At 37.2% G+C, this 16,109-nt stretch overlaps 1 protein-coding gene across 1 annotated transcript in view; it reads left to right on the top strand.

Moving 5' to 3' along the window:
* Positions 1-16,109, top strand: part of LOC150087964 (sodium- and chloride-dependent glycine transporter 1-like) — a 285,384-nt gene that overhangs the window by 97,628 nt on the left and 171,647 nt on the right. The window contains exon 4 of the mRNA XM_090369981.1: positions 3,541-3,684. Coding sequence (XP_090226107.1) covers positions 3,541-3,684 — 144 coding nt within the window. The remainder of the gene's footprint in view (positions 1-3,540; positions 3,685-16,109) is intronic.

The following is a 16,109-nucleotide window of genomic DNA, read 5'->3' as shown; positions in this document are numbered from 1 at the left end:
GTGTCTCCATGCCTATTTATTGTCTCATTGCGGATTATTTCCAGAATTGCTCATTTGTGGTCTCCAGTGGATCCTGCTCTGTTGCGAGACCTGTGACTTGCAGTTGCCCTCAGGGATAAGTTTTCGGACCAGTATGCTGGAACATGGTCCTTGATGGGTGGCTGGCTACCAAACATAATTGCACTAGTAAGATCACTTATGCAGACGATCTAATTATCCTTGTTTCTGGAAACTCCAGATTACAACTTGAAATCTGTGCTAATGATGTCCTATCAGACCCTTGAAGAGTGGTGTAGTACACATAAATTAACTATTTCTGTTCCTAAAACAAAACAAATTCTTCTCAAAGGAAAATTAGACCCAAATAGACCTCCAAGTATTAAGATTAAAGAACAATCAATAAAATTAGTTAACTCGTACAAATATCTAGGAATTATGTTAGATAACAAACTTAAATTCATTACCCATGCTAAATATGTACTAAGCAAAATCAAGACTTTTGACAGGCAAAATAATTAGAATTACCAAAGGTTCTTGGGGTCTGAAACCCTCCACTCTCAAGCTCTACTACATATGCATATTTATTTCTATTGTCTGTTATGCTGCGGGCACTTGGAGCCCCAGTATATGCAGAATCATGGTGGAAAAAATCTCGACTCAAGCCCAGCACTCCTTCCTGATTGCAACTTCAAGAGCTTGTTGCACGATTTCAACGTCGGCGCTACAGGTAATCAATGGCAAACTGCCAATTAAATACGAAGTACTGTACAATTACTGTCAGTATTGTAGAAGGAATAGTATTTCAGCACAGTTCAGCCAGTTTTCTGTTAACCTGGACGTGCCATGAAATATCTGTCCATATGAACCATTAGCCTTGCAACGCTCACTACAGTAGACTCCCGCTTTACGATTGCTTCACTGTACGATCAAATCACTTTACGATGGAGACTCCATAACAAAATACCATTCACTATATGATATGTAGTAAGCTCCAGTCATAGTGGTCACATTTACGAATTGAATTTTAATTCTATTAACACCGATTCTAATAAGCGAAGATAGGAGGAATATTATCTACAGGCTATAAGAATAAAGATATAAAGCACAGATTTACACTTTATTACCTTATCAATTAATAAAATTAAATGATACGTGAAAATCAGAAAAATATTTTCCACAGGTTAACAAAAGAAAAAAAAAAAGAAAGGAAGGCAAAAAGTCAATTACACTGGGTATTCCCAGGTGGTTACCCTCTCAATTACTAACCGTACTTAACTTCAGTGATCATACAAGAACCGGGGCATTTAGCCTAGTATAATAGTTTGTTGTTCAGGGTGCCAGTAATGCATTTACTTATGGCAACAGTTGCATTTTGTTGCTTTTTTGTTGATCCACGAATATAAGTTACTCCCATCTGAAAACTGCCTGGAGTGTGCCTAAAGAAGTTTCACTTCAAAAACTGTAGTTGCACCAGAGATGAGAATCGCAGAATTACCTGAGACCGACCTAACCTTCATTGCAGGAAACCCACAGGTACCTGGCCTGATGCAGGACTGTGCTGATACCGATTTCTCATATGCACTTCAAAAGATTTTTCACTTCAGTTTTTTGTTTATTGGAAGTGACTTCAATGCAAGGATCTGAAATGATCTCTGAAAAATACAAAAAATGTGTTTAAATTGTTTTTGCATGATTCCACAAACAATAATGGTTAACACCCTATTGACCTCTGGGAATTGTTTGGTCTGATAAATGTATAGTCGAGGCTCCCACATCACAAAGGAAGGAAGTTGACTTGGGAGCGTTCTAAGACAGTAAAGCTTAAACTGATCCTTGTTAATTTACACTAATTTATGAGAAGATTACACTGAAAATCCTTGTTAATTTACACTAATTTAGACAGAGGTGGTAACAGAGTTGGACAAAAGTTATGACCAGTAGCTTTAGCAAGAGAACAGAATGCTCAGCTACCATTTGGACAAGAAGCAAGTTTTCTACTCTTATTCTATTCAAAAGCTGGTTTGGACTGATTAATAACATCTTTACAATTTTTGCGAGCTTTGGTGTAGGCAGAAAATGAAACTGAAGATTTGGATACAAGTCTGTTGTGATATGCAACATTCTTTTCTTGAATGGCATTAGCTCATTTATTGAAAAACCAAGGAACTAATGATAATTGCAATCACTAAATACCTTACACAATCTGTGTAAGGTATTTAGTGATTGCAGTTATCATCAGTAATTGCAAAAGTCTCAGCATCTCGACCAGCTAGGTCTATGTGACTAGAAAATGGAAGTCAGCTTAGTTGTGAATATTAAAATCAAGGAAAATTACCTCACTGATAGGAAAGTTCGACTGGAGAAAGTTGAATTTCAAAGAGAGGAAATGAAAGAGTTCCAAGTGGAGTTGGGAGAATGATAGAGGCAACAGATAAATTTAACAGAATGTGGTAGCGAGATTTTAAGTTAGAGAAGATCGAAAAGAGGAGATTCCAAATTACTGTGTCTCTGACAGGGAATATCAGAACGGACATAAGCACAAGCTTTGAGGCGAAAGGAATCATACAGTGAATAATTCTGACTACTGAAATGAGCAGTTGATAACTGGGATTCTATCAGAAAACATACATGGGAAATGGCAGACTGTATGTGGAAATGGACATCCTTGAAACTAGAACTGAGATCACATATATTTGTGAAATGAACAAGGAAGTGTTTGAGAAGTTTAGATCTTTTTGCTGATAAGTTTGTTCAATTAATTTGAGAATTCATGATGTATTCAGTAGTAATAAAAGGTGGGGAGGACAGTATATGAAGTAATGAAATTTTTGGATATGGCGTACACATGGCAAGAATATACCCACTCCTTAACAAATTTTAGCCTTGACGATGCTGTCTGCATACATGCTACTCAAACTCCCTCCAGTGATATGGCCAGCCTTCAAACACTGTTTTAGAGTTCTATGCTAGAAATGTAAGGAAGATTGAATCTTGCTGTGATATCTGTCTTAATCTCAAAAGACATCAATCATACTGCATGATGGAAGAGATGGGAGGGTTGCCAGAGCTTTACTCTGGAGACTAAACTGGGTTCCACCACTTCAAGCCTCCACTAAGCAAACTGGTGATATTGCACTGGTTGACGAGTTATCTGCTACCTAGCATTGCCCGGTGCAGCATTTCTCTGTATGGTGTGGATGCCACACCTCGACCCCTGCTTACATTGGTTTGCACCTGGTTGGTCACCTCCAATATGTTAGGTGTCATATTTCAGGACTTGCATATGGGGGTTATAGCAGTCCCACCATTGTGAAGATACAAGCAGAAGATTTGGCTGTCACAGACTGACCAGACTTAGGAGTTCCTCTGCTGTCAGTTTAATTAAAATTTTATATTCCATTTTATTTCATTATCATCTTTTGTAAATACGGTAATTTATAAATATATTCAATACATAACATAACCATATCATTAGTTTGTAGATCTAATGATCTTGAAGTTGGAATTCTAAGAAATGTTTTTTTATGTATATTATTTTAGGCCTTGGATTTGGAATGCTAATGGTTACATTTTTGGTTGTATTATATTACAACATGATTATTGCATGGACATTATTTTACACCTTTGCATCTTTCACAAGCCAACTAGGTTGGGAATACTGTGGCAATGAGTGGAATACTAAAGGTAAACAATCATCTTTTTTATTTCTGAACCGAAAATCTTAATTTTCAGACCCAGATGTTAATCATGTGATATTAAAAGTTTAAATTTCATTTTAAAAATTGAAACTTTAGTTTATTAATTCATTAGTATAGTTACATCGACCCAGCTAGCTAGTACATTCAGATAGTTGATTGTTTTATTTTTTTATACCTATTTCAGGATTTTGCCATGAGACCAAAGGTATTGAAAACTAAATTGAATACAAATAAAATTGAGTGTTGTATCAAAGAGCATATGAGCAAAAAGTTGAAATGGTGGGTAAAGTTCACTATCAGATTTCAGGATAGTCTGCAATTTTAAAACATTGCAAAATGAATTGTTTACTTAATTTTACATAACAATACATTTTCTGAAATGTGACAAAATTATTTCAGAAAATTATAAAATCCTTAGACCTTACTTGAAATTTATTATTTTCTGGAATGTGATTATTTCAATTTCTTTGTAAAATTTCAGGAAAGTATTATGCAAAATTATTAGATAAATAATTAATGTAACTGTTTCTAAATCATTTTAGACAATGATAGTGAACATTGTCTGCTATCTTAACCTTTGGGGTAAGGTCTGCTGACATGTCATAACTATTGCTCATGGTTTTTTCAGATGTTATGACACTGAATTTTATTTGCATTCAGTATTAGTATTAATAGTGGCAAATGATGCAGAAAAACAAGCTTATACAGCAAAAAAAAAAAAAAAAAAATCCCCCATCTGTCCATTTTCTCCAGTAGTTTGTCTAGTTCTTTCTTGAATTTATTTAAACTTTGAATTTATGCCCCCTCATGTGCATTGTCTGAGAAAGAGGAAGAATCCCATCAGCATTGAGCTTGCTCAATCCATTCGAAGCCTTAAACACGTCAATCAGATCACTTTGATTGTCTAGTCTCCAGGTGCTGCAATTTATAGAACTTGAAGCCTTTCTTGGTAAGGGCACCCTTTTGTTCCTATCACTAATCTCATTGCCCTTCTCTGCACCTGATCCAACAGCTTTATATATTTCCTGAAATGAGGCCACCAGACTTATATGCTGTACTCAAGGTGTGGCCTGACTCAGGGCCACATGGACTAATGTGATCTCCCCTCCTGCCGATGCAAAGATTTTCATTTTTTAGAATGATTAAACATTTTATTTACTTACAAAAAGTAAATTATACATATATAACACTAAATTTAAAATAAAAAATAAAACTTTATTTATTTATTTATATAAAAAACAATTTAAAAAAAATAAAACTTCATAAAAATTTTTAATTTAAATGAAAAAAGAAAAATCAAATGCTCAAGCACACAGTATACAATGCAAATGTCTACAACATGTTTACAATGGCCATTTTGAAGTATTGCTTAAAAATATTTAAAACTAATTCCTAAAATTTTCAATTTTTAATTTAATATTGTTTGTTTTTAACATGTGAACACATGAAATACATAATTTCAATTTTTCTTGCGGACTTTGTTTTTGGGAGGATGGAAGTGGCGTTGGTGCCCCTAGGCCAGTGCCTACTTGGGCCTTACCCCAAAGCCAGCCCTGGCCTGACCATTGCCTTATATAATGATGGAATCACTGGTTAAAGAGGCAATGAAGAACCACCTAGACAGGTTTGTTTGTTTGTTTATTTGGTTTTTAGGAGCATTAGCAACTAAGGCCATATTGCTCCGGGAATATGCGGTGGTCATTCCCTGACCTTTCCGCATCCTCGTATTTGGTGGTGACGGGCTCGAACCCCGGTCTAATCAAGAAGCGTGTGCTACGCACTGCTGCTCCTTCCCACCTGGCTATGGAGGTGCCAAACCTAGACAGGAATGCAATTATATTGCAGCATGGATTTGTTAAGGGGAGATCTTGTCTGACCAATCTGATTGGATACTGTGTTGTTTGTTATTTGGTTTTTAGGAGCATTAGCAACTAAGGCCATATTTCTCCGAGGATATGCGGTGGTTATTCCCTGACTTTTCCACGTCCTCCATATTTGGTGGTCACAGGCTCTAACCCCAGTCTAATCAAGAAGCGTGTGCTACACACTGCTGCTCCTGCCCACCTCTGGCTACGGAGACGCCTTGGATATTATGATGCAGTAACAAAGGAATTGGATGCAAATAATAATTTTGATTGATATCCTATACTGGGATTTCAGGAAGGCTCTAGATAAAACTGGAGCAATGTGGCATTAAGGCAAAGTTACTGCTATGGGAAAGGGATGGTTGAGTGGGAGATGACAAAGTGGTTATCAATGTGCAGTGCTGTTCATGGACTAATATTATTAGTGGAGTTCCCCCTAGGCTGGTGGGCTGAGAAATGGCAGTTGAAGTTTAACAAATGCAAGGTATTGCATATGGGTAGCAGTGATTCTAGGTTAACATACCAACTCTGTGGTAATACACTCAGTGTAGGAGAAAATGAAAAAGACTTGGGGGTAATTGTGCAATCAGGTATAAAGTTCTCTGACAGTGCAGACAGGCTGCCAGGATAGCTCATGGGGTTTTGTCAATGATATACAGGAACTTTGGTAGCAGGGATAAAGGAGGTGATTATCCATTTGTCCAAGGCTATGGTTAGGCCACATCTTAAGTACTGTATACATTTGGAGGCCCCATTTTAGGAATGGAGTAGATCTGCTGGAATGGGTGCAGAGAGGGGCAGTGCGATTTGTGGAACAAAAGGGTGCTCTTACCAAGAAAGGTTTCAGTTCTGCAAACTGCAGCATCTAGAGACTAGGCACCTGCAAGTAGATCTGATTGAGGTGTTTAAGGCCTTGAATGAATTGAAGAAGTTCAATGTTGATGGCATTCTTCCTTTTGTTGAGACTACACATAAGAGGAGATAAATGAATTTAAACTGAGGAAGAATGGTTGCAGGACAGATGTGTGGAAGTTTGTCTTGAGCCAGCTGGTGGTTGATTGTTGCAACAAACTTCTCTCTGTTGTTGAACTGGGTATTTTGAATAAATTCAGGGAAGAATTAGACAAATTCTTGGAGGGGATGGGTCCGTGAAGTAGGTAGGTTTTTTTTTTTTTTTGACAGATGCTCTGTAAGCTTGCTTTCTTGCATCATTTGCCAATACTAACTTTAAATTTGTTCTTAAAAATTATTATTTTGAAAAAAACTCTTAAGAATATTTTCAGTTCCTTTTGGTGTCATAAACCACTGTAGAATTTAAGACATGTACAGTAAACCCTCGCTAATCTGGTTACAGTTAATCCGGATTGAAATATGAAAAATTCTGTTCACAGCTGAGTATTTTGAAAGACACACAGGATTTAGGAAGGCAGATGAATAACTCTGACTGCACGCTGATTGAGTGTGTGGAAAGAAACAGAACATACGTTACATTGTCTTGCGTGTTGTTCAATACCATTGTTGACTCTGAGTCAGACGGATGTTATTGCTTATATTGCTTCATTTGCATACTTCTTTATACATATGTACATAAGTTAGCATATTTTATATAATTATGGGTTCTAAAGAATTAAAAAGTGAAATAAAAAGAAAACAGTTTACTTTAACTATCATTAACAAGCTCAAAGTGATAGAAAAACTTGCAAATGGTATTCCTGGAAAAAAAAATTGCTGAAGAATTTGGTATTGTCCAACAGGCTGTGTCAGATATTAAACAAAAAGGATCTATAAAGACATTTCTTTTAAAATTCAATGTGGGGAGTGATAAAAGCAGTGTATCGAATAGACAGACATTAAAAAAGCCAAAGGAAGTACTGTTGGAAGAAACTGTATTTAAATGATATTCACAACAATAATCAAGTGTGGCAGATTAGTATCTTTCTACCCTGTGAGGTGGCATTGGAATACGCCACCTGATAAATGTATTGTCTTTTTATAGTTTTTAAATAAAGGCTCTATAGTGATATTTTTTTTATTTATTTTCATCAGCACTATCTATATCATTAAATTTTCCATTTGTGTTCTAAGTTTTTTTTGTCATTTAGGGCTCTCTTTTGCTTCATTAATCTGGATTATTGATTAATCCAGATGACCTCTCCCCCAATTACTCCAGATTAGCGAGGGTTTACTGTAATTCTGAATCACTCTGTGTAAGGTAAATAAGGCACCTGCAGCTGACAAAGTCTATCCAATTATATTAAAGGAAGCAAACCTGGCGTAGCAGAGTGGTCATGAGCATGAGTGCAGTTGCACGTACTCTTTGAGTGGACAGGGGTTCAAGCCCGTGGCTGCTAAATATGATTAATGTTTATGATTGATGATTTATTGAAAACTCCACTGATCTGGTGGTTGTGTGGGAAGAACAATAGAGGTAAACAAACATGTGTGGCTATAATTATGAGAGCATCCCTGAAATCAGGAAAAGTCCTTACATATTGGAGATGTAGATGTCTTCCTCTGTTCATAAAAACAGGTCAAAAAGTGAAGTGAGTAATTATAGACTTGTAAGCTTGACTTCTTTTCCAAGTAAAATAGTGAAGTCACTGTTTAAAGAGTAATGCAGGACCATCTAGACTGGAAAATGCAGATATATGGAAATTGCAGCATGGATTTATTAAGGGGTAATTTTCTCTGACCAATCTAATTGAATACTATGACTCAGGAACAAAGGAACTGAATGCAAAAAATAATTGTGAGATCAGTACTTAGATTTCAGAAAAGCTTTTGATACTTTTCCACATGAAAGACTGGTATACAAACTGCAGTTATGTGGCATAAAGGGCAAGGTATTGCTGTTTACAATCATTAACTGTATTTAGCATTCATGTAGGCTTGAACCACGGTCCATTTAAAGCGCGTGCATGCACACGCTTCTGCACCCTTGTACCTGACCATTTGGCTGCATGAGGCCTCCTGGGTTCCTTACTGTTTTCAATATTTATTAATGATATTGATGAAGAAATAGAAAGCTTAATGTCTAAGTATGCAGAAAATTCAGAAGTTGGTAAGGTGATTAATGACAGGAATCAAAGTATACTACTGCCACAAGGTATGCTCCTGTGCTTATCTTTGAAAACACTTAGATTTCTAGACAAGATCACATGTATCTATTAGGGATTACCAAACTTCTAAACTCTCTGTTAGCTACAAGAACTAGAAAAACTAGAATTCTCTTAAAAGCTGTTGTTTTTATTGTCACCTCAGCTAAAGATAAAGCTGACCTGCTTGCATCCTACTTTTCTTCTAACTCTTGTATTGATGATCTAGGTGAACTCCCTCCTACCATTCCCAGTACACTCCCCTCAGTGCCTCCTGTGGTCTTCCATCATAAGGATATCAGAAGAATTTGTATCTTGTTGCCAAGAAAGCTCCAGGTCCTGACGGTATTTCTCCTCTCAAAACCTGTTCTCCTGAGCTTACTCCTGATCTGTGTCCCCTTTTTTGCACTTTCTTATTACATTGGTGTTTTCCTTGTACTTGGAAAATTTTCTCACATCCAGCCAGTTCTTAAAAAGGGTGATAAATCCCTCGCATTCAGTTATTGTACCATTGCACTTATTCTATTCTTTTTAAAGTAATGGAGAAATCCATTAACTACCAATTCCTCAACTATCTAGAAACCTTCCATCTGATTAATGATTGCCAATACGGATCCAGTAGTGACTATAATGCATTAAGGGCTTATGTCTCAGGCTTCAAGAGAGTTAGACTATGTACATATTCACAATATGAGATATGACTTAAACGATGCCGCTTTTGCAAATAATTTGCTAATCTAGAATTGGCTGTGTACTAATATGATGCATTTACACTAACTTGTACGTAGTCTAACTGTCTCACAGCCTGAGGCATAAGCCCTTAATGCATTATAGTCTTAATTCATCTTATACACCATCAGGCATCTCTCATATTGTGGAGTTATACTTCATAACTGTTTTGCCATCATTACATTACTTGGGTAACTGCCAAAGAAGTTGGGCAACCCACCCACCGAAGAAGGGCCAAATAGCCCTGAAACGGCACCAGGGGGAGCCTAATGATGTCCGGAGTTTTCAAGAATAGGTAACAGCAGCCTTCTCAACTGGGGAAGCGTTGCCTATTCGAGGAGTTTGAGTTTTTGAGTGGTGTGAGTTGAAGGAGTTACTGTCCCTTGAAACGGTGTCATCTGGGTAGTGGTATCCACTGAGAATAAGTAACAATAGTCTTCTCCGTTAGGTGAAGCGTTACTTATTCGAAGTAGTGCAATGTCATGGCAACTCGTGAAGGTATTCACAATATGAGATATGTCTTAAACGATGCCGCTTTTGCAAATAATTTGCTAATCTAGAATTGGCTGTGATGATACTAATATGATGCATTTGCACTAACTTGTACATAGGATACAGTAGTGTTAATCCACTGGTAACGTACTAGGTTATGTTACCCACCTATGGACAAATTCAATGGAAAAGTTTGGTGAAGCTTAAGCAACTGCTTCATGACATTTCAAAGACTTTTGATCATGCTTAGCATAAAGGTCTTCTAAATAAGCTACCATCTTGTGGTTTTCTGACTGGTTTTTGTAATTGGATTTCTGGTTTTCTCTTTGACATGCTCATTGCATGTGATGGTAGATGGCTCTCTGTCTTTTAACTTCTCCACTAATGCTAGTATTCCCCAAGTTTCAGTTCTTTCAGCCACTCTTTTCCTATTGTATATTAATGACCTTCTTCCATTGACTGGCAAGCTTATTCATAGTTTTGTTGATGATAACACATTGCATTCCACCTTCCAGTTTGAGAAACCTTGCGCTCCTCAAACAACTTCAACTTCTTAAATGTCTGCTACCAATTCCTTAAATATTGATATCCAGCTAATTCTCAAGTGGGGCAAAGACAACTTAGTTAATTTCAATTCTAAAACTCAGTCCTGACTTATATCTTGCAAAAAGGATTCTTTTTGCAAGATATATTTGAGAATCCTCATACAGTGCCTACGTAGCCAGGTAGGCAGGAGCACTAGTGCGTTTGTTTGTTGTTTGTTATTTGGTTTTTAGGAGCATTAGCAACTAAGGCCATATTGCTCTGGGGATATGCGGTGGTCATTCCCTAACCTTTCTGCATCCTCCGTATTTGGTGGTCATGGGCTTGAACCCCGGTTTAATCAAGAAGCGTGTGCTATGCACTGCTGCTCCTGCCCACCTGGCTACGGAGGCGCCAAAGTAGTGCGTAGCACACGCTTCTTGATTAGACCGGGGTTCAAGTCCGTGACCACCAAATACGGAGGATGCGGAAGGTCAGGGAATGACCACCGCATATCCCCAGCCCGGATAAAGGGTGAGGGTTGGCATCGGGAAGGGCATCCTGCCGTAAAAATTGCATGCCAAAACAATAAAAACGCTGACCCCATATATAATGGGAAAAAGCTAGGAAAAAAAAAAAAAAAAAATTGAGAATCTTTAAAGAATTCTTTGAAGATTCTCAGATTTCTAGACAAGATCACATATCTCTATTTTAGGGATTACCCCAACTTCTATTCTCTTAGCATAAGTACATCACAAATATTGCTTCTCTGCATCTAAAAAACCGCTTTTTCTCTTCACTCTTGCGTTACTTTTTTTTAAATAGCTACTCACTCTGCAAAAATTGCAAATCTGCCCTACCATGGAATATTGTTTCCACTTATGGGATTTTGCTTCCAAAACTTTTCTCAGGCTTCTAGATTCCAATCAAAAAATGTCAGTTGGGTTAATTAATACCCATCTCTTACAAAGTCTCTCCATTATAGTCTCTCCACATGCAGCAGAAACAGAATGTCTCATAGACATTCTGTTTCTGCTGCATGCCTTTTCTGTAGATACTTCCATGGGCACTAATCTTCCGAATTGACTTATATAATTTTCTCTCTTTTCTAAGCCAGTCTGAACAAGTGCTGCATCCTTTTACTGTCCAACTTCAAAAACTCATAGAACCAACTTTTCTTCATCCTCATTTATTCCTTCATCTATTTTCTGGAATAACCTTCTTTCATACATTTCCTGATAATTACAATCTATAGAAATTCAAATCTAATGTTAACAAGTATCTTCTTTCATCTTCTCAGCTTTCAACCAACAGTGGTCTCAGACAGTTTTTAAATTCTGTACAGTGGGTGGGACCAACTGATGATGGTGCCACTCTGATGATCCAACAGCAAATGATCCCATTTGCAGTAATTGCCAACAGCAAATTCTAAATGGGAATCATTCAAGGAATTAATCTTGGAAGCTACTAGGCTTTATATACCAACTAAGAAATATTGTTCAAAGTTTAGGCCTAAATAGATGTCAGATCAACTATTGAGATTTGTGGCAGAGAAGAAAAATGGATGGGATATATATAAATTATCAGGTGACAGAGAAGCCTTGGAAGATATAAGCTAGTCTGTAATCAAGTCACAAAAGAGGTTAGGCAAGCAAAGGCAGATTACAAGAAATATTTGGCAAAGAATGCAAAGAAAAACAGCAAAGACTTTACTTATGTAAACTCTAGAAGGAAGAGGATGAATCACATTGGTCCACTTGATATCAATGGTTTGACTGTTGTTGGTCCTGCTCAGGTAGCTGAAAAACTGAATGAATATTTTACCTCTACATTCACACATGAGGAATTCTCTAGGGAAGTGGAGGCCAGAAGGTTATCAAACTCTAACAGGGAGCTAAATAATTTTGTAACAACTGTGAGCAAAGTGGAGGAGAAATTGAATTTAAACATAAGAAAGGCACCTGGGGTGGATAGGATCTATCAAGTTATATTATAGGGGCAGCAAGAAAGTAAACAAACCCCTAATCATAATTATGAGAGCATCCTTGGACTCAGTAAAGGTTCCTGTGGACTGGAGATGTGCAAATGTAACCCCAATTCACAAAGGGGATCAAAGGGTTACACAAGTAATTACAGATCTGTTAGTTTAACTTTTATTTTGGGAAAAAGAATGAAGTCACTGGTTAAAGAAGCATTGCAGGAGCATCTAGACAAGACTGCAGTTATAATTCAGACACAGCATGTGTTTGTTAAGGGGAAGTCTGTCTGATCAGCTCGATTGGATACTATGATGTGGTCACAAAGCAACTGGATGCAAAAAATAATTTTGATATCATATACTTGGATTTTAGGAAAGGTTTTGATACTGTTACACATGGAAGTCTACCATACAAGTTGGAGCAGTATGGCATTAATGGCAAGTTGCTTCAATGGATAAAAGTTTAGTGGAAGAAGACAGAGAGTGGTAATCAATGGGACCTGCTCTTCATGGACTAATGTTATTAGTGGAGTTACCCAGGGGTTCGTGTTGGGCTCATTGTTGTTTTCTGTATTTATCAATGATATTGATGATGTATACCAGGCTTAACGTCTAATTTTGTAGACAATATGAAGTTGGTAGGGTTGTTAATCACAATAAGGATGGTATGCTACTGCAACAGGATCTAGAAAATATTAGCAGATGGGCTGAGAGGTGGCAACTGAAGTTTAACATTGATAAATGCAAAGCACTGCGTATGGGTAGCAGTAACCCCAGAGTAACATACCACTGTGTGGTACTATGCTCAGGTTAGTGGAGAATGAAAAAGACCTAGGGGTAATTGTACAGTCAGATATGAAGTTTTCTGTGCAGTGCAGGCAGGCTATCAAAGCAGGTCATGGGGTCTTGTGAATGATATGCAGGAATTTTGGTTGCAGGGATGAGAAGATGATTATCCATTGGTATAAGTCAGTGGTCCGACCACACCTTGAGTACTGCGTACAGGTCTGGAGGCCCCATTTTAGGAAGTACGTAGAGTTGCTAGAATGAGGACAGAGAAGTGAAAGAAGATTAGTGAATTGAACAAAGGGTTGCTCTTTTGAAGAAAGGCTTAAATTCTGTAAATTGCAGCACCTATAAACTAGGCACCTGTGAGGTGATATCATTAATGTGTATAAAGCCTTGAATGGTTTAAGCATTCTCAGTCCTAATGGGATTCTTCTCTTGCTTAGGTTATGAACCTGAGGCTGCATAAATTCAAATTGTTGTAGAATAGATGTGGGGAAATATGCCTTTATCCAGTGGATGGTTGATGGCTGGAACAAACTTTTGGAGCAAATGGATGGGTGAAATGGGAAGATTTTTTTTTTTCCTTCTTTTTTTTGGCTGATGATTTATATGCTTGCTTTCTTGCATTATATGCCTCAACTAATGCTAATGGTAACACAAAGTAATAAGTTTTATAGGTTCTAATTCCTCTTGATTTGGAGTTTTCATAAAAACACACTCATATTTGTACATACGTAATACACTGGAGGAACTACTCTCTCCATACAAAATTATTATCATGATGGAAGAGTCTTTCTATCTGCACATGAGTAATTGTTTTACAGTAACAGAAAGAGTTTAATTTACACCCACCACAAATTGATAAATTAATAAACAATTTGAAGATTTAATTTAGTTTTTCATATTTATCAGAAGTTAAAGTACAAATCTCAAAGCTTGAAATATATAGTTGAGACAAAAATAGTTGTAATAGTTTTATTACAGTTATATAAATTACATTTTTCCCTGTAATGTATCTAGTTGAGAAGATAATTATTTTTTTGTGGAGGAGATATATAGTAGTGCTAAGGGACTAAAGAAGTTTAGTTAACTTTTCAGTGATAGATTAATAATTTCTTATGTGTATAAGATGTAATAGATTTCTTTTACTTACAAAAAAAAAAGCGTTTCACAAGAAAAATATGTTTTAATAAATATTCAAGGAATCAGTTTGCATTGCTGTAATATGCTTCATTGACAGATACCAGGAAAATTTTATAAAGGTGACAAAAATAAGGTTTAAAATTTTTTGTTTTAATAAAAGTTACACTCAAAAGTTATGAGAATTAATCAATGAAGAATAATTTTTTAATGAGTGATCTGTGCTTGCTAACAGGAGAGACTGCTTCTACAGGGTTAAACTTCATTTGCCACCTCTCAGCCCATCTGTTCAACCTTTCCAGATCCTGTTGCAGCAGCATAGCGTCAGTGGTGTCCTTAACAACCCTGCCAACCTTTGTATCATCTGCAAACTTGGACATTAAACTTGATATCCCATCATCAATATCATTCATAAACACCGAAAACAACAACGGACCCAACACTGAACGCTGAGGAACTCCACTAATAACATTAGTCCACGTTGAGCAGTGTCCATTGATTACCACTCTCTGTCTTCTGCCACTCAACCATCCCCTTATCCATAGCAGCAATTTGCCTCCAATGCCACACTGCTCCAATTTGTGCAGCAGTCTTCCATGTGCAACAGTATCAAAAGCCTTTCTAAGATCCAAATATATAATATCAAAGTTATTCCCTGCATCTAGTTCTTTTGTGACTACATCATAGTATCCAATCAAATTGGTCAGGCAAGACTTGCCCTTAACAAAACCATGCTGCGTCTGAGCTATAACTGAATTCTTGTCTAGATGATCCTGCAGTGCTTCTTTAACCAGTGCCTCCATTAATTTACCTGGAACAGAAGTTAAACTAACAGGTCTATAATTACTTGTGTCAGCCTTTGATCCTCCTCTGTGAATTGGGGTTACATTTGCACATCTCCAGTCTATGGGTACCTCCCCTGAGTCCAAAGAAGCTCTCATAATTATGGCTAGGGGTTTGCTTACTTCCTTTGCTGCCTCCTTTAATATAACTGGATAGATCCCATCCACCCCAGGTGCCTTTTTTATGTTTATCCTCAACAATCTCTCCTCCACTTTCCTCTCAGTTATTACAAAATCATCCAGCTCACTGCCAATGTTTACTTTACCTACATCATTCTCCTTCCTGAATAACTCCTCATGCGTGAATGTAGATGCAAAATACTCGTTTAGATTGTTAGCCACCTGAGCAGGATCCTCAACTGTTGAACCATCAATATCCAGTTGACCAATCTGATTCATCCCTTTCCTTCTTGAGTTTGAATAGGTAAAGAACTCTTTTCTGTTTTTCTTCGCATCCTTTGCCAAGGATTTTTCATAGTCTGCCTTTGCCTGCCTAATCTCCTTTGTGACTTGGTTACAGACCAACTTATATCTATCATAAGCTTCCATGTCACCCATTAATTTGTATGTATCCCATGCATTTTTCTTCTCTGCCACATGTCTCATTAGTTCATCTGACAACCATTTAGGCCTAAACCTTGAACAATATTTTTTAGTTGGTATGTAAAGCCTGGTAGCCTCCAAGATTAGTTCCTTGAATGCTTCCCATTTTGAGTTTGCTGTTGGTAACATCATCAGTTGGTCCCACTGTATAGAATTTAAATACTGTCTCAGACCATCGTAGTCGCCTTTACGAAAACAAAAACCCTTCCCTTTACCTCTGATGGTAGTTACCTCCTTGAGTAAATCCCACTTCAACACACTGTGATCACTGCCACCTAGTGGTTCATTTATCTGCAGATTCTTAATGCATGAAGAATCACTACTGATAATCAGATCAAGAGTATTGCTCCCTCTTG

This window comes from Mastigoproctus giganteus, chromosome 3, assembly GCF_048544385.1.
Source record: "Mastigoproctus giganteus isolate SK-2022 chromosome 3, ASM4854438v1, whole genome shotgun sequence".
Taxonomy (NCBI): domain Eukaryota; kingdom Metazoa; phylum Arthropoda; class Arachnida; order Uropygi; family Thelyphonidae; genus Mastigoproctus; species Mastigoproctus giganteus.
This window is presented reverse-complemented; position numbering and strand designations above follow the sequence as displayed.